This window comes from Lichenostomus cassidix, chromosome 2 (assembly GCF_008360975.1).
Source record: "Lichenostomus cassidix isolate B80296 chromosome 2, HeHo_3.0, whole genome shotgun sequence".
In the NCBI taxonomy this organism is placed as follows: Eukaryota; Metazoa; Chordata; class Aves; order Passeriformes; family Meliphagidae; genus Lichenostomus; species Lichenostomus cassidix.
In genome coordinates this window covers 20,104,165-20,123,798 of record NC_139482.1, presented here as the reverse complement: position 1 = coordinate 20,123,798, position 19,634 = coordinate 20,104,165, and the positions used below count along the sequence as shown (strand labels likewise).

The following is a 19,634-nucleotide window of genomic DNA, read 5'->3' as shown; positions in this document are numbered from 1 at the left end:
AGGTTTAGCCCCAGTAAAAGAAAAGTCATTGGCAATTCTGAAGAATAATGCAGAAGTGGGTACTTAGCAGCACATACCAAATTCCAAAGGGAATCCATGAAGATTTGCTATTTCTCTTGGGGTAAAGTACCTCAGTTTTAGTGTTGACAATTTCACAAGCTTCTCTTCTTCTGATAACTTGTCGATGTGTTTAAACACTGATTCGAGCTATGAAGAATACCAAAAACAAGAGATATAACTGATGTGGGCCAAATATGTAAAATTTACACTCACATGTTAATAGAATTATTTCTTTAATTATCACCAATGCCAAAGACAATAGCACGCTTTGCCTGGAAGTGTCATTGACATTCTATTTTTGCAGCCAACCTCTCAACACATGGACTTGCAAGAAAGAAGCCAATGTAGCCATGAGGACAGTCATCATTTCTTCCAAATTCCAAGTTGTATCAATACTTAATGGGGCAATCAAAGAACTACAAAAATTTGTTAATGACAAAGTACAGTGACTCAATATAACTCAACAGCAGACCATTCATACAAATAAAGCTGTATGGATGCAGCTGTTTTAATACACTCGCTTTGAGATTATCCTGAATTCCAAAGCTGCATTTTTCTTATGCTTAGAAATGCCCTATAATATTAGTGAACAGCAGAGAAGTGCAGAAGGCAGGGCTTGTGTACAAAATGGGCTTTGTGAAAAGTATATTTGAATACTGATTGACCAGTACATTTATTACCTTCCCCAATGCCTAAATACCATTTTGCCAAGAACTTAGTATCAACAGTAGAACTCTTCAAAATACTTTTCCCAGATAAACAATAATTTTGAAATTCAAACAGTTTAAACATCTGACAGTATTTACTGCTTCATCTATGTACAAAGAATGGCCCTCACTTCACAGCACTGTACTGTAGTTTCTCATGGTACTAGTAATTTTTAATGTTTTCACATTTCCCTGCGAAACTTTGGTATGAGGTGAGAGATAATAATATAATATCAACTCATATTCTCCTCACAGAGAGACACAGATATAACTTTGGTCTAAATAAACTACTCTTTAGGAACACAGAGTAAACCATTGGAAACTCAGGTGCTATAAAATACACATTTAAAAGATTTTTTTCTTATAATATTCAGAATAACAAAGGAGAAGACAGAAAAAACCCAAGCTTTAAAACAAGTGTCAAGTTTTAAAACAAGTCATTCCAATATGTTAGACTACACACTTACCTGCACATCTACTGCTGTCTGCAGAACTGAGCCTGTCCCTTCTACATAGTGTCCATACCTTAACAACAACAACAACAATCTTAAATTAATGTTTTCATTGGATTTCATAGTATTGAAAACTGAAAAGATGCAGGGGAGGTTACTTAGGTTCCTTTGTCTTGATTAATAAACAGCCTCCTGGATAGATAAAGCAAAGAGCCTTGTTATAAACACTACTAACCCCTGGAGTACAGAACCCTCTGAATGTGCTCTCTGGGGATGAGTGTGTGCTCAGTGCACAAGGGTTTATCCACACTAGTGCCTTATACAAGGCAACTACACAAAGCCAAAAAATTCAAGCACAGGACCACCAAAAAGAGCCATCTACATTGTCTAAACCAAATTTACATTAAGGCAAAATGTGTTAAAGGTCAAATGGTCCCAGGGGCTCAAATTAGCTTTCCTTGTTCAAAGGAGGACCACTAGTGTGAGCCTCCAGCTTTCATGTCAAAGCATTAGGAACAAAGCGGTTCAGTCAGGTTTAACTTTTGGTTGCTTGTGGATTTTCCACTGAAGAAAGGGAGATGGCCAGGCATCTATGCAGAGCAGTAGAAGAAAGAAGAAGAAAAAAATTAAGTTCAAGTAAACAGTAAGCAAACTTACTTTCTGAAAGCTATGATAGCTGTTCTGCATGCTTTGTGGTTGATTGCATAACATGTTTACTCTGTGGTCTCTTCCAGGCTAACATTTAAATATAATTATATGCTTTCAGAAACATGTTCTGTTGGTCTAACTATGGCAGTTTGAACATTCTGAACAAAAAGAGACTGAGTCAAGACAACAGACAGCTTTGCACTGTGGAAGAACTTCAGAAGATCCCTTGCATTAGAGGGATGTGGTCTGCATCAATCATTAACAAAACAGATACTATTCTCTAGTTTTATCTGTACAACTATAAAGACAATTATAAAGGTCTTTTGTTCCGCTTGGGACCCATTCCTAAAGCACAGCACAAGTTATGTTTCAAGCTTTTCTAATTCCACAGTGAATAAAAGAATACTCTCCCTTCAGCAGAGACACAATGACCCAGCATGGCTCAATCTTGAGCATTTCATCCTCAGCTGAAACAGCTTACGATTAATTCTGCCAATAACAGCCAGAGCAGCAATCATTTTAAAACAAAGTGCTTACAAATCTTCCTCAGGATCAGAAGACCTAAATACCGAGACAGATTAAATACATGTGGAATTGAACTGTGTTGTAAATATATCATCTTTAACTGGTTAGCTGCATTCTGAAAATTCCCCAACACCAAGTTTAACAATGTAACACCTACAGCACTGAGGAATCCTCATCCTCTTCCTTTTATATAGCATCTGATCATATTTCAGCTTAATGTAACTGAGCCAAAATAAATAAATGAGGTAAATTTCAAAGTGGTATTGAAGAGTTTTATTGGGAGAAATAAAGATTCCTGTCTAAGTAACTGGCACTAGAGTACGTAACTCATCCCACCCCCCACACCAAAAGACTCCAGTTGGTGTCCATGTGGTTTGGCAGCCATGTGTGCATGTGCACGTTGGTTTTTTAACACAAATGTGGGCATATGGCCAATTTAATGTTAGCTGGATTGTTATTAATTATTATTGAAGCTGCTGACTACAGAAACATTCCTACCTTAGACCCAGAATATAATTAAATTTTGTCATAGTAAAAACAATGATGTATTGATTTTTTGACATTTCATTACAAGTTATAACGAAAGAAACTGGCTTAAGAAATTACAGTCTTCAATTTTCATCTGATTCAAGATTCCCTCCCTCCTTTATTTCTGCAAAATTTAAGAAAACCTTTCCATTTCATACACGTATTTTTTCTGGGTATATTGTGTCCTGTATTATGAGTGACAAAAAGTAATTTCCACAAATTGAGAGAGCGCTTCTGTAATCAATATTTACCCTGTTTTGAAAGATATTGCTTCTCTTGTCAATAGCATTTCAAAAACTTAAAGAATGTCCAGAATGATTACATCCAGAGAAGTTAGATATAATTTTCATTTCCTCTGTCCTTTAAATAGACAATTTCCTCTCAAAACTTCAGTCACCACAAACATACTTCAAAGAGAAGCCATGGTGTAGGTAGTCTCATGGAACTCAGCAATCATTCACTAAATGCCCAGGAATCCAGTGTCAGAAGGGCACACAGAATTACCTGTTTGATCTCTCATGCATTACAGACCATTACATTTTGCTGTGTACTCCACCAAAGCCTTTCAGAAGACATACTGGTATAGCAAAACTCACTGGTGAAATATCAGTGTTTGAGGTCCCTGAATTAGCAAGGACTGGAGAAGCCATACCCAGATTATTTCCATCACATAAACCTTCCTAGAAATATCTGAAAACCAAAGAGAAAAGAGGGCAATTTTTCTCTGGCTCTCAAAGCTCATGATCAGTGTGATTTACAAGAAAGACACCACACAGGCGTAGCAGTAGAGGGATTCTCAGTACTACCTGGAGTGCTGTTCCACCCCATTCAGGGGTCTTTCTCCTAAATCTAATGTTTGAAAGAAACATAACAACAGTGCTTCTGGAACAGATACAGCAGGGACTTATTCTTGGCCTCAGAAAGTGACTCTGATGATATGCAATAATAAACCTTCTCTTACAGCAGAGCTGTAAATGAGATGATTACACTGAGAACCATGTTGGCAACCTTCCTTCCCAAAGGCTCTTGAAAAAGAGAACAAAGGTCGTAAATCAGACAGAACTACCACCACAACTACCTCCATATCAGCAGAGGGGTAAGAATCACATTCCCCTGGTGTCAGATTTCCCACCACCATGTACAGAGACTTGATACTAACTACTCAGGAGTCCCCTTCAGTGTCATTTTGATAAGAGTGACCACAAACTACCATGACGTATTCCAGGGAAACCACAAGTGGCCAATTACTTTTGATGACATTTAAGGCATACATAAGATACACAAGACAGTGTTCTGGCCTAAACACTTTTTATGACTATTCTAGTTGAGAAAGAGATTCTATGAATGCTGATTCCCCCACAACTCAAAAGAGTGAGGGCAGAAAAGGCACAACCATACATATAAATGAGAGCTGGGGGAAGGCCTCTCCTGTGGCACAAATTTCAATCTTTTGAAATTCTTTTTCTTCTTTTTTATAGTAAAAAAGTTAAAAATCAAAAAATCTGCAGGAATTCTGTAAATCTGGCAGTCTAATTTCTACTAATTAAAAAAAAGGTTACAATTACCTTTAACTCATCATCCAAGCCGTTTTACTGAAACATTCAGTGAATTCAAAAAAACAATCCGATTAGAAAAATTTATCAGTATTAAAAATTCCCACAAATTTCCAGGCTCCAAATGGAATGTTTCAATACAAATGCATTCAGTGGAAAAGCTCTTCACCAGCTATCCACAGTTTCAGAACACTCACCAACTTCCAGAAGTCAAACTTAAAATCACAAGGTACAAATCAGAAAACTACTAGACAGAAAAGCGCTGATGTTCTGCTCCATCAAATATGATTTGAAATGCAGCAACCTAACTGGTTTCATGACAATCCACAGCTATTCTGATCTACACAGCTGAAAAATCCAAGAAATCAATAAAATGTACAGTGGAGACAGATTTAATGAGGAATGGATCTGTCATGCATGACACTTTGTAACTTCATTGAGCAATATAAAGAAATTCATTAATGAATCAGCACTATACCAGTCTACTGGAACCATATTTCCGCAGGGGTAATTAAGCTTCTGTGAAGGTCAACAACAAATGGCAACTGTCTTTTGTGAATGCCTTTTTGGAGTGGGCACATGATGTTCTGCCAGACAGATTCTCATGCTGGCATTCCACTGGACCAGCAAGCACACTATATAAGATTTCTTTCAAAGGCCTAGGATTTTTTGATGAAACACCTCTCTGTGATTTTACAGGACGTACGCAAAAATACACTTAAAATTTCAGGACATGATTTAGCAAGACATTTTCTTGGCAACTCACCCTTTTGTAAAGCATGTGGATCTCCTGGAGGTGGGTTTAACAATGTCTAACAAGAAAGCATAGCGCAATAAGGACTTTGGTGGTAAGAAATACTGACTCATTTCTTCATTTTCCTCTTCCAAGAAGTCTTTTAACATTTGAATAGAGGAATCATTATCCTGATCATGTTTTCTTTCCATTTCTTCTACTGTTTCAAGCTTAAATAGAAAGGCCTCTTTTGGTAAACGCTTCTTGCTGCTGCAGTCTGGACCAGTGTTTGGACCTAGATTCTTCTCTTCAGAGGACAAAGAAGAACTGGTTTCATCCACTCTGTCAGCATCTTCTTCCTTGAGTAAATCTTCTGGATCCTGATCTGGGAATCTTGTCAATATCTAAGAAGAAATTGTGACAAAATTAAAATTAAAGAACTGTATTTAATAAACAACCTGACAGACAACCATGCAGTGGTAACCTTTTGATGGTATTTTTATGAAGATTTCAAAAAACAGTAGCATCAAGATTTGTTGACCTATCAGCAGTGATGTCAGGAACAGCCACAAATAATTGCCTCTGCAAAAAGACCTTTCCAAGTGTGTAAAAGATGAAGCACTATGACCTGTTTTCTAGCCCACTATCAGGTTACAAAACACATTTCCTGTGGCTAGCACAGGTTTTTCCCACGAGAATTCTTCTTGTGTTTTATAAATAAAGATAAAGTTTGGATGTTATTGGAACAGTGTCCCGGAACTTGGACGGTGCAGGCCTGGCCAATCAGGCCTAGGGGAAGGCTTCTGACTGACCAATCTGGGTGACTTTTGAGAACTCTATATATGTGATGAAATCAAAACAATAAAGGTCATTCCTTCTTGCCACTGAGACCTGGTGCTTTCATTACTCTGCTAGCTGCTCAACAGCGACAATTTCCCAACTGTTTGAAGCCATCTAAGCCACAGATGTGCACATCAGTCCTAACAAAACTCAATATCCAGGTTGAAAAAAGGACATGGAATTTAACTTTTCTGTTGGTATCACTCATTGCCCTTCTCCATTCATCAAAACACACCACTAAACTGAAAATTTAACCCTCAGTCTTCATGAAATTAAGGAAATTCAAGCAACACGGATAGACTCACTTGACCAGGCACTTGAAAGGAAAATGGTTCTTGGTGAAGCTTCGCAATCAGAAAATATCGCAGCCTAGAATTGGGAATGCCAAGCTGTAATCAAAATTCAGAAGCCTTTAGTGCAGGTGATAAGTAGAGAAAAAGTGGTCTATAGCATCATACAATTTACCTGTCATTACATACAGTAACAGAACTGTGACATACTAATATATTTCGTGACTTCAGAGAGATTCATAGAGTCAGGGACTCATAGAATGGTTTGTGTTGGAACGGACCCTGAAAGTCATCTAGTTTCAAGTCCCCTGCTGTGGGCACGGACACCTTCCACTAGACCAGGTTGATCAGAGCCCCATCCAAGACAGCCTTGAACACCTCCAGGGATGGGGCATCCACAACTTCTCTGGGAAATCTGTTCCAGTGCCTCACCATCCTCATCATAAAGAACTTCCTTCCAGTATCTAATCTCAAACTACTCTTTCAGTTTGAATCCATTCCCCCTTGTCCTGTCACTACATGCTCTGGTAAAACATCCCTCTCTGTCTTTCTTATAAGCTCCATTCAGATACTGGAAGGTTGCAATTAGGTTACCCTGACACCTTCTTTTTTCCAGGGTATTCTCTAGGTATTACTTGATAATACCTAAACACCTGTAACTTCCATACCTAGGTACTTCTAAGGAATCAAGTGGGCAATTATTCTTTGTACCTCATGGTTTGGACTTTCTCTGTAAATTAATACAAATGTAAACAATTTTATGTAATTCTTGAAGAAATATTTACATGCCTCACAATTTCTTGGAACAGGTAGTATCTGTTTTTTGTTAAAAGCAAAAAGTTCTCTCTTTGCCTTTTTGAACAAGGGATTATAAGACAACTAACAATTAAATAAATCTACCACAACTGGTTTTTAAGCTACAGTCTATTAGCCCCTCTCAAATATTTACGGTACTTCACTGATTCCAGTTAGTCTTGCACAATCTTAAATCTCTCTCAAACTTTTCAGTTGCCAGGGTAACATGGAAACAAAGCTCCTCCTCCCACAAGAAACAGTGACATTTTCTGTGCTGGGAAATTCAGAGGCACAGCACTTCTGAAGCAATGAGGCTCCTGCAGGGAAAACCACCTTCCTGGTTACAGTGTAAATTCATGCCTTCTTAAAAATATCAAATGACAGCAAAGCAATATGGGACTAGGATCTGAACACAAACAGCAATACAATTATGCCAGTATGAGAAATTAGAACTCATGTCAGATGGTTTTGTCATTCAAATGTATCTTCAGTTTTGGGCATGACTCTCTTTTCTATTACAAAAGACCATTTTAAAATGTTCTTGGACTCAGTGCACTTTGAACTATTCAATCATATTAGAGCAATTTTAGTACTCACACAGGTTGGAGACAAGAGAAATTCCTGATATTTAAATCCACATGTTGCTAATGTTTGCAAAAGTTCATTTCTGAAAATAATCAAAAAGCAATTACTCCCTTCACACATCTTTAGCCCCTTTTAATATCCCAAAATAAACCAGAACAAATTCAACATCGTATTTACCAAAGCATTCACTGAAATAATTGGACAGTAAATTACTCATATAATGTCATCCATTTCTGAATTTGAGAGATAACATATGAAGTTCAGTGTTAGAGACTATTAGACATTCAAAGGCACCTCACTCCTACTACAGTGCAAATGCCTCTTCAAAAAACACCCCATCTCTAGGAGAGTAATTGTAGTGTGTCAACAAGGAAAGTAATCAGAGGGCAAGATACTCTCTTTATTGGGAATCATAAAACAGGAGATTAAAATCACTACAAATAGCTCACTACTTCCCTCTGCTCACATACACAGCACCAGCTAAGCCTAACAAAAAGGTTAACTCATGGGATGACAAAAGTCAGTGCCTTTGATTATAAAAGTGAGGTAGGACTGTTCTTTATAAACAATGGAAAGAGACTGTAAGGGAAATTATCTCAAAAAGACTTGTCTTTTGTATTCCATGCAGACTGCATTAGGCTGGAACTACACAAAAGGCAGGAGCTGTGACCTGTACCCAGCACTGTATGTGAGACTGCATCCCAAGTGTCACAAGAGAAAACAAGTGTCCTAACTGGGGTGTTTTCTGAACTACAGCTTGTCCCAGGCACTGGCCAGCAAGGCACAGCCTAGGGAATCCCAGGGTCTCCAAGAGAGGACCATGAACACTTAACCAGTGAGGGAGGTGAGCGTGACTCCCAGCTGCCTGACATATTCATTAAGAGCTTGATATGCTGGGTGGCTGCTCTCTTGGTGCCTTAAGGAATGTTATGGAAAGATGCTACTCTATTCCAGCAAAAACTGGGAAGGAAGACTGCAACTCTCTCTCTCCTACTCTGGTCAAAAGAGAGGCGAATGCTCCTGCTGTCATTAGGTAATTGTAGTGACACCTTTCGTCGTCCACCTTTCAGACCAAGACTATGTATAATCTCACTGTATCTCTGAACTGTTTGATGGCAGCTCCAAACCAGGGATAATCTACTGTCAACAAAGGTACTCAAAAAAGCCGCTAGACTGTTCTGTGACCTTAGCACGAGATACCACTGGCTCCTGTCATGAATAAGCCCCTGAAACCTCTGAGTGTTACACCTATTCTTCTTCTTCTTTGAAAACTAATACTGACCTTTTCTAAAGGAAACATGATCATCAAATAAAATAAAATAAAATACTCATCAAATAATAAATTAAAATTAAAAATAAAACACTGTTGCAACATATTTTATCTGCTCAGAGAAATAAACAGTTATCTAGCGAGTTCTTTTCACAGCCTAGGATTTTGATTCCTGTCCCATCTAAAGCAATTTTGTTAACTCAAATTCTAGGAAATACCAATCCATTCTACAGAATAAATCCCTTCTCCTTCTAAAGAATGCACACTAAAACCTGCATGTATTTGGAATATACCTTGCAGAAGAGGATTCAAATCCTTTAACATTTTCTAAAAGCAGGTATTTTGGAAGCTTCTGAAGCCTACAAGGGAAAAAAAAAGCAAATCAGAGTAACAAGACGTAAAGTACATTAGATTCATCTGCAGATTTGTTTAGCTACCAGAAAGATCAAAGTACTTCTACATCATGCTAGCTATTAAAGTTTAGAATCCTTAAAAATGTACGTCAAACCATTTCCAACTGAATTAAAAATGTGTACTGGTAAAAATCACAAACTCCAACTATGTTCAGATGAATAGCTGTACTCTCTTGTACTCTATGCATGCACTTTTGAAAATGTTTATCCCTGTTCATTTCCTAAAGCACAATAATATTATTCAACAGATTAAGTGTATAATAGGAAATGTAATTGTTGGGAGAACACCAATTGCTACTCAACCATATAATTGTTGTTTTCACGTGCTTGTACCTGAAATCACTGTCAAAATGTCACATCAGCTTTACCATTAACTCATCAGAACCAGTACTCATTCAACTGATTTAAGAAACACAAGATGTTTAGAGTTCAATTTGCTATACTTAACTTTTTCATTTTGATGGGGAGAAGGGAAGGAAGTGTCTGAGCTTTAGCATGACCAGTGCAAAGGTCTGGAAATAGGCACATTCCAAAACCAGCATATTAAATCTCTGGAGAAATGAAAATGCCCTAACTGTGCCAGGGACTGTTCCAACAATTTAGAAGCATAGATTCAGATTCAAGTCTCTGGGAACATTCTGTGGCACTGATTAATTCTCTAATACGGCTAATGAAGACACAGAATGTCTGTCACACACTGGGATCTCAGAACAACATACAGAAGCAGAATATTAATGCCCCCAGACAGCAGCTCCATGATTACTGAAGTTAGTGACTTTAGACTTCCATTGGAACAAATCACAGCAAAATTTGTTTTAGCACATTTTTAACTACCACTAATAAAAGATATCACATGAAGAATTAAAAGAACAAATGCATCTCACAAGAAACTGGAAAATGTGCAAGATACTAGGCCAAATTTAGAAATACTAAAAATAATAGTGAAAAAATAATACTGAACTGATAAAAAGCAGCCGCAGCCAAATTCCTTGCAGAGAAATGGAAAATGTATCTGCTGGTATGTTTACCAACACCCATCATCATTGCCTACTATGAAACTTTTTTTTCAGCAATTAATCCAGAGCACAGCCTGAAATGCAAGCACTCATAAGGGATCGGCAGATCACAAGGCAAGTAATTATTGCACAAAGATGAAGTGTTAAGTACTTGGCAGGTATTAACATTAAAATTGTGTCTGTAAAAGCAGCATTTTGATGGTTTAGCATTGGATTTCCCCAGGTTATGGCTTGGACACAATAAACAGACAGTATTTGTTTGCTGGCTGGGTGCTCCAAGGATTTCCCAGGTCTTTCCAGATCTTGAAGTTGTCCTTTCCCTTATCTCTAGTATTTGTCATCCCAGGCTATCTCTGAGCCTCATTTCAGTGACATTTCATTATAAAAGGCTGAACAAAAGGTAAGTACATCCAAGGGATGAGAATTTGACAGTTTTCATAAACTGCACGCATGCCACGGTAATTTGCAATGTAAAGGGATAATTCCTATATTAAGAATTTCCTTTTTTGTGGCTGAAGTACTCCATACTCAATGTCTCACAAATGTATCCTATTAAAAAAAACCAAACATAAACACTATCTTAGTAAAACATAAATCCACTAGAACTGAGAAACTCTACAGAAGCCATCATGTTGAACCTTCTAGTGACTGCTTAGAGTAGGTGCTGCTTCACAAACCCTCCCCAAGGAGATAAGGGACATTAGCAGGGTCTCCTGGGGTGTTGAGATAAAAGTGAGACAGCCAAGCCCAGGTCTTTTGCATGGTCATGATAAAAATGTATGTCCTGGAGTGTCTAAAGCTTGGTTTTGAGAAGGAAAAGCTTCTGCCATTTATCCAGCTAAGCCCACAGCAATTTGGAAGCAATATTTCTGTATTAATGCACTCCAGTGTCCTAAAAGCAGCCAGCCTCTTAACCGTGTCTCAGTTTAGTGGAAAGGAATCCCAAGGTCAGGATTCCTTTAAGGATATGGAAGGTACTATTATTCTGACAAATTATTAACTCACATAGTATCTGCCAGGTTTTATTTATCATTTTAAAAGGTCAGTCGGAACCTGCATCACATTTCTTGTTCCGCAAAAGACATCCTCTGCAACTTCCAAACAACCCACATTCTCTCCCTAATTTTGTGTCTCTGCCAGAAGCAGGAGAGTAGTAATAACCATTCTTTTTAAGTATGAATTGTCTAACTTACTGTACTACAGAATCTGTGTTTTGTTCTGTGTTCTCTGCCACAGATTTCGTATGTATGTCCCTGCCAAGCCACTCAGCCCTTCTGTGTCTGTGTTCGCTTTCTACTCATGACAAGGGGGAAGACACAGTTCCATGTATTGTTGTTGGCTGCATAAAGTTTCTAGAATGATGAAGACCCTGTTCTCCCAGTGCTAACACCAGTTTGAAAGAAAGGCCTTCTGGTACTGGTTTCCTTCTGTGTTGAAAGCATTCATTAAAAAAAAAATAAATAAAAGCAAAAGAAAAAGAGACACCAAACATCCCTTTGCCCTTGTCCAACCCTGAGAACAAGATGAAATAATGGAGGAATATATAAAGAATAGCTGTCCTAGTCTCCAGGTGAAGCAAGACTGCCATTAATACAAATAATTATGGCTGTTTTATTAGGAACTGGGATCTGACCAGGCAATAAATGATAGATGAATGCAAAGACAAGGACATTGTTCAGACAATGTAATGCTATTTGAATTCTTTATATTACTACTCAAAACAAGAGATTGTACTACAAACCAAAAATACACAATCTGCCCCAAGACATCTAGAAGCAGCACCAAAAAGAAGAGAGACTTTAAGAAAGAATGGAAGGGGGTGGAAGATGCATTAGATTGTACAGGCAATAACATACTTAAACAAACTTTCAAATAGTACCTCTTCGAAAGATGACTGCATGCTGAATCTAAGCTTTTGTAATCTGGTATTTTAAAAAAATTCCATGTTTCCATGAGACCTGTAGGCCAACTATAATGTTATCTACTTCTGCTTCTATGTAAAATCAATGCACATTTGATGTTGAACTGAACTCTTTCTTTTCATTTATGATATAAGCACAGTTTAAACAGACATGCAATAAAAAGGAAACCACACAATGAAAGTGTATACAGTAACTATGAGGTGACTATAGCATTAGTAAAATACAAGTATTTGAAAGTTACACATGATCACGTGAAAAAAATCCACAGAATACAACATAGTACTAACAAGTACCTCTGTAAAACATTACAGATTACTTGTCTCACTGAAATACAGAAGACCCAGTTACAACAAAGGCTTTAGAATGGAGATATACCTTGGGAGAATATCAAGGATATAGAGAAAGCTCTTTGTCCGTGGATCAGACACATCACCTTGCAGGCCAATTCTAAGAAAGAATAAAGAAACACCTGCGTATTACTCAGAGCAGACTGACATTTGAGTTACATTTTTCTACAGAATGATGGCACTTTGCTATGAGTTTCAAAAGGGGATTCTGCAAAAGCATCACATAAAGACAGGAGGACCTGCTCACAGAGGCAGTGTCCTGAGCAATGTTCTAAGGAATGAAAGTCTGCCCCTGGAATCCATCAGCTCACAGCAAGATTAAAATTGAAGCATTCAGTAATGAAATCCACTCCTCAGTCTGCAAAGCCTTTAGCATTCTGGTCTTGTCCAGCAAAGCCTTTGAACATACTTGGCTCTGAAAGAACAAAAAAACCCCACTGGGTTTCTGGGAATACCCTGCTATTTTGCACTGAATATATTAAATTATTTCTGTGAATTAAAGCCTCATTGTTCACCATTTAGCAGGATTGAGCCCCACATGAATAACTTTGGAACCAATTTTATAACATTAAACTGGACAGATTATGTAGGTTACAAAAATGATAATGATTCCAGGTCTGCATTTCCCTAGCTTATACTTGTACTTGCTCATAAAAAAAGAATAAAAACTCTGCAGAAGAGCCTTAGCATGTATCTAAATTAATCAGTCGTACACAGATTTTTCTTTTCATCATCTTATAAAGAAAACAATCTGAAGAAATTATTCCTATATACATCATAGGTTTGCACTAATTCATTTTTATAGATCAGCATCACTTTACAGCGATTTTTCAATCTTAGAACATTGAATGAGACATACTTTCTTCCACAATCAGTATTATTACCATCAACAGACTTTTTTCATATAGTTACTACTTTGCATGAGTATAGTTACTAGAGTCTTACCTCCACTGGTCATTGCTGTCAAATGATATGAATTACAACCTAATCTGACATCTCAGTAAACTCAGTAAACTCAGTAAACAACATCTCAGTAAACTCAGTCCTTAATCAGCAAGATATTTCTCTTTATCATCCAAAAAATCATTTCAAAACCATTATCCTTCCGGTCTTGGCTAAAATAGAAATATTCTTCAGAGTAAGCTACCTGTGTGCATGTGCAATTTTCAAAGTACAAATAAAACCAGATTAAACTCTTAAGTGTCAAGCAGAACTGAGAAATTCCAATCCTCCTTCTGGAGTTGCCCCAAGAAAATATTAGATTGATATCTAAAAGGAAAGGCAGCACTCCTAAACATTAAATTTCACTATTAGTAGAACAACACAGTACACAAAATAGGTGCTGTAAGAAGCTTACTTAACTTAAACTGGACTAATATATACATATGCAAGAAATGTGATCAACAATTAAGATGCAAACGTCTGCATTTCTTTTACTTCAGTAAACATCATAGTGGACAGAACCTATTTGCTTAGGAAGAGAAAGATACACAGATCACCCACACATTTCACTCTTGAAAACATTTATCCTTTGACCGTACATAGTGCAATAACTGCACTTTTTTCCCAAGTGTGCTGCATCTACCTTGTAAATGGCTGACAGGGAGGACTCATCAAAATCATATCGAAAGATAATCCGTCAAATTCTTTCAGTGTTATGCCCTGAGAACAGAAAAAAAATAGAAGAATGTTGAGTGTTGTGAACTGTATGAAACTCCCAAGTAATCTTCCAGTTCAAACTACCCCTCTTACTTCCACTGTATGCTTCATATAAAAAAAAACTACCTAATCTCCCATTTGACCTCGTAAGTTCCAGATCTCTTCTACCCTGGCAAACCATAAAATGCAAATATGCATTCACTATTTTGAATATAAGACAAAACACTAATAATGTTAGCATTTATATGTAATCTTGAAGTTTTTATCTGCTCATTCTTTGAGGTGTGTAGTGGTTCTTTCAGTATATATTCACCTGTTATTTCTCCCAAAAATAAAGTATCATTATTCAGGTATTAACTCTTTGTACATCAAAACCAGTGTTCACATACTCAAAATATGTGAAAAAATATTTGAAAAGAAAAGCATCTCAAGTGTAAATATGATAATTTTCACAGATCCAAACTATGGGCTTTAACTCTTAGTAGCTCACTGGTAATGCACCCTGTAAAGTTTATTTCATTCTAGTTTTTGCCCAGTAAAAATTACTCAAAGATATTGTATGGCTGAAATTCTCCCCTGCAAAGATACTTCTGCTCAGAAAAGAAAGAATTAGGTCTGTGGCAGGAATTAATTACACAGGTAGAAATTCCTCTAAACTAAGTTTTCACCAGCCCTAGAAGGTCAACACATTAAGGGGGCAGAAGGAAACAATAATGATAAAGTAACTATGACTTGGACAAAGAAATCACTCCTTACATAATTTGAGGGACATCTATACAGCAAATGTAACATAACTACCCTCACAAAACTAGAAAAAAACTGCTACTTTTTTCCACTGAACTTGAAGAAAATGTTCTTGACTATAATAGTCTCCTCTACTATAAGATGACACAGGCAAAGATTCTTCTTTTTCCATTATAAAACTATAAACCATCATTTAGCCATTTTTTACTGAGTGCTGAATAAGCATTTAACCTTTAGCCACCTATTTAACTCTTACTTAAGCTGGTGTCTTAAAACAGACACAATATCTTTTACTGTCATGTTGTAAAACCATAAAAGAAGATTAAGAAGTATACATTAATTTCTAACTCAATCCAGGCAAACTCCATGCCTAGCTTGCCTCTCATTTATTAAAACAGAATCCAATTAGTTATTTTTCAAATCATTTGGAGAGTGACAGAATTCCTAAAACATTTTATCTATTGAGCCCATTAAAAAAATTCAAGACTTTTCCATCCAATATATTTTGGTGTGTTTTTCTGAGCTCAACTATAACTACAAAACAAAGGCATGCCCCCAAGTAATTTAATGAAATTCTTTCGAAGTACATGAAAATATTTTTTTAATCTAAAAATATGATTTTTGACATTCCTTTATTGGTGGTAAGCATTCATCTTGACATTTATGTAACCCTTCTTGATGCAGCAGGCAACACTTTAAGGAAAAGCCTGCAGTATGAATATCACTCTTACTTCAACAAGCAATTACAGCACAAGGAATCAAAATTATTGTAAAACTGCTTTATTCATAAAAACATAAATCTTTTTGTTTCTCTTGTTACTAGTAAGGATAGTGAAAACAACTTACATCTACAAATGCCAGACTACAGTAAAAAACCAATTGATTACTCACCTCAATAGTCTTTGCCCATAATGGTGTGCTGGGAAAGTTGTGTTTATAAACATCATTGGCAAGAGTGTTCACATCAACAGCAGCAACAACTTCTGCATATGTGCAGCTTTCTAAAATTAAAAAAATAATTTGAAAACTCTAGTTTCTCTTTACTACTCTTGGAAAAACATATTTGCTCAGCTGTGTTACAGCTACACTCCAATACAAAAGGGAAATTACACAATCAAACTCTGCTGCTTTACCTTTGAAACTTTGCATTAAAAACATACTGTTTTTCTAATCATATGGGCAATACTTCCCTTCTTTACATATCCAAAAATGGAAGCTAACTGTACACTCAATTAGTAGATAAATAAACTCCAAACAGGGTGCATCTCTTCAATGTTTCCACCTGCACTTTGCAGGTCTCTATGGCCAGCAAGCTCCCTGGCTACAGGAACTCCAAGAAGAATTAAGTGTGTTATTTTAAGTTACTACCTCTCATTATGAAAAGAATGGCACCAATATGTTTGATGTATGTCTACTCTTCCAATAAAACTTTTGAAAAGCATTTGTGCTTCTATTTCAGTAAAGCCTTAGGCCTCAAATTCAACTGCTGCCTCCTTTGAGTTAAAGGTACCCAAAGTACCAAACTTGGCAGCTCCTCCTCTCCTGGAAAGAGGTGCTATTGAGGAGCGGACAGTGTAAGAAATATACCCACAGCTAAAACCCTGAAATAAAAATACACTAAAAAGAATGTAAATAAACAACTGTTAATTCATAGGGTAAGAGAATAATAGGTTCTACAGAAGCTAAAGAGATAAAAAGAGCAGTGTTTACTCCATTGCTCACCATGCCACGCTATTTGTTATTATTAAACACAATACCTTCACTAGGCTTTTTATCCAGGAGATGGGCTGTGGTTACTGTTACAGCCGCAGGCAGAGAAGTGACCCTACCTCCTGACACCCAAGATCAGTTTCAACCATCAGGATATTTACATTTTGGTCAGCCTTACAAAGCCCCAGATGAAACACAGGCAATTTTAAAAAACTTTTGTAAACCGAAAGAAAAAGGCAAATAGCCACATGCCTTTGAATAATCTCACAATATGCTCGAGTAACACATTAACAAATGACCTTACGAGACAGCTTATGAATTACTGCTAGTCAGCTAATTATTTACAGTTTGAGAGGATGAAAGCCCAACTGGGATGACCCCAGTGGATTAAATTTTGAATGATGCAGTTACCATCCACCTACTATCTTTCAAGGTTTTAAGGCCATTTTAGTCAAAACTAAGATGAAAGAGAAATCTGGGTATTGAAAAGATTCTAGTAGGTACTTTAACAAGGACACAGCCAGTTCTTCTGGGTTTACTTGGTGCAATCAAGGGCCAAAAGATAAGGATTTTCACAAGATAAATATTTACTGACCATTAGGGTCAACATACAAATCATTATTTGCCATTACTGTCTTGACCTTTTGACCACAAGTTGTAACTGAGAACTAAATACAGGTGTATCCACAAGGACAATAGAATGAGCACACCTGAGATAACAGAACAGGTATGTTAACACTGACACCTAGCGTGAAAAGAAGCTGGATGAATGTCTCAATTTATAAACATATTCGAGAACCAATGCTTTCATCTTCCTAAAACAAAGCTGCAGCATCTAAGTAGCAGAACAAACTTCAAATACTGTTAAGGAGACAGCTTTTCTCACTTTTTCAGTTCTTAAAACACATTGTCCTGACAAGCTGACCCTCACTGTGTTTTCCAGAAGAAAAATAAAATTTTAAAAAATCAAAACCCTCAAATTACTATCTAAATTAACATATAGTTTAAAAAGGGCAATTGGGAAGGCAAGCTATGGGCTTTCTCTCACAACTCATGATTCAAACACTCATCTTTTTTACTGCCATCCATCCAGTGTCTCCCTGCATACATACGTTAAAAAAGAGCTACTGGGGATTTCACAGGCCCAAAAGCATTGAAATACTGGAAGAGAGCACATAGCTAACAGTAACCTATTGAATCTTCTTGCAATACAATGTTCAGTCTAAACCAGAGACGCAAACCTGCATGGAAAAAGGACAGGAACTTTTCCTGAAGTATTCCACCTGAGATCCTCTCTTCCCAATTCAAAGACCTTATAACTTTTTCAAAGCTTCTCCTCCTTTTCATTTAAAAGTTGCAGCTCACTTGGGAATTCCTGTTACAGAACAGGCTCCCTTTAAAAGCTGATTAAGTGTATTTGTCTGGAAATACCCTGGAAACGCATGAAGGAGCTTGAGGAGACAAGCAGCTCTCACACATTCAACCCAACAAAGAAAAGGTTGTACAAATTTCAAACAATGTGAAAATGTAACATTTTTTAAAAACTTCTCCTGAAAGTTAATTAACTTTGTGCTGAACTGTGATATTCTGCTTTGCCATAGCAATTATATTTACTACTTGAAAATTACTATGAGGAACGTATGATAAAAAAGCCTGAAAGCAGAATCTAAGAAAAACAGAATCAAGACTGTGTTTAACTATCCTCACTAACAAAAGGCACAAAACCAACTCAGGAATTGCTGACTTAGTGGGATGTTAAATCAACTCCCCAAAATACATAGCAGAACTTCAACACAGAAACAGACACAGCTCTGTAGACCTTTTTATCCCCCCCAAACAAGTACTCCCAATTTTCAAAACACAGCTATTTAAGAGAATTACAACAATGAAGAGAACAGCATCATTTTATTCAGAATATAGAAAAATAATACACATTTCCTAAGTGAACTAAGAGGCTGCTGGAATATACTTGATCTGCAAGATTCCTCCACACCAGTTTTTGAACTGAGACTTCGCATTTCCGAGCAAGATGATGTAGTTCAAATGGAAGCCCCAGACACGATGGGGAAGTAACTGAAGGAGGTGTCATGGCTTATTTTTAGGCAGACTAGATTGCAACATTCTCTCTTGGCTGAAAGCAGGTGAAATCAAATTTGTATCATCCTATTAGTAATGCACGGATTTTGCACTGAAAGCTTAAAACCTCTTGGACCCAGACAGCAGAAATTTTAACCATTACTTAAACTGCCTAACGAGGCAGCAATCACACTTTGGGTCCAGTTCTCTACTTTGCTAAATACACCATGCTTTCAGCTATGGAGTTGTTATTCTTGATGGAAAGGGACACTGCTGGAATGACTGGAAGGCGATGCATTCAAAACAAAGGAAGAGAGGATGTGTGCACTAGCTTCTGATTGGAAAAAGTAAACCCAAAGAGTGTCACCTTCAAATGCCAAACATAAAATTTCTGACATTACAATATCTGTCCTTTTCCTCTTCAGAATTGATTCCTTGGTCATGTGTCTCTGCAGACCTCAAAATTAACATAGATCTGTTTATATTCACCACTGTACTTTTGCAATAGACCCATCAATGTCAACAGAACACATGAAATACACTGTGTTACAGCAAGGGAAGTTTGGTGGATTACAGAATATTGGAAAATAGGAGTCAGAACAATTATCTATTCTAACAGGTATATGGAGACAGATGGAAAAGGGAAGATTAGTCACATGTTTTGTCCGTCCTGTTTCCTTTTAAAACAGAGAGCAAAGATTTAATTTCTGAGTTGTCAGTTCTGGGCTGAAATGATTAGGCTGAACTGTCCATGGCTACAG

The 19,634-nt window shown here is 37.0% G+C and overlaps 1 protein-coding gene across 4 annotated transcripts in view; it reads right to left on the bottom strand.

Annotated features, from left to right (window-relative positions):
* Positions 1-19,634, bottom strand: part of TRDMT1 (tRNA aspartic acid methyltransferase 1) — a 29,519-nt gene that overhangs the window by 5,041 nt on the left and 4,844 nt on the right. For 2 of the 4 annotated variants that reach the window (XM_085050602.1, XM_085050604.1), the window contains exons 2-10: positions 15,979-16,088; positions 14,270-14,346; positions 12,713-12,784; positions 9,280-9,345; positions 7,729-7,798; positions 6,352-6,435; positions 5,240-5,610; positions 1,235-1,292; positions 78-207 (exon numbers count right to left, since the gene is read on the bottom strand). In XM_085050602.1, the coding sequence (XP_084906728.1) occupies positions 78-207; positions 1,235-1,292; positions 5,240-5,610; positions 6,352-6,435; positions 7,729-7,798; positions 9,280-9,345; positions 12,713-12,784; positions 14,270-14,346; positions 15,979-16,088 (1,038 nt within the window). Of the gene's footprint in view, positions 1-77; positions 208-1,234; positions 1,293-2,650; positions 3,611-5,239; positions 5,611-6,351; positions 6,436-7,728; positions 7,799-9,279; positions 9,346-12,712; positions 12,785-14,269; positions 14,347-15,978; positions 16,089-19,634 lie in introns of those variants that run through there. The other 2 variants (XR_014849719.1, XM_085050603.1) reach the window with 2 other exon arrangements.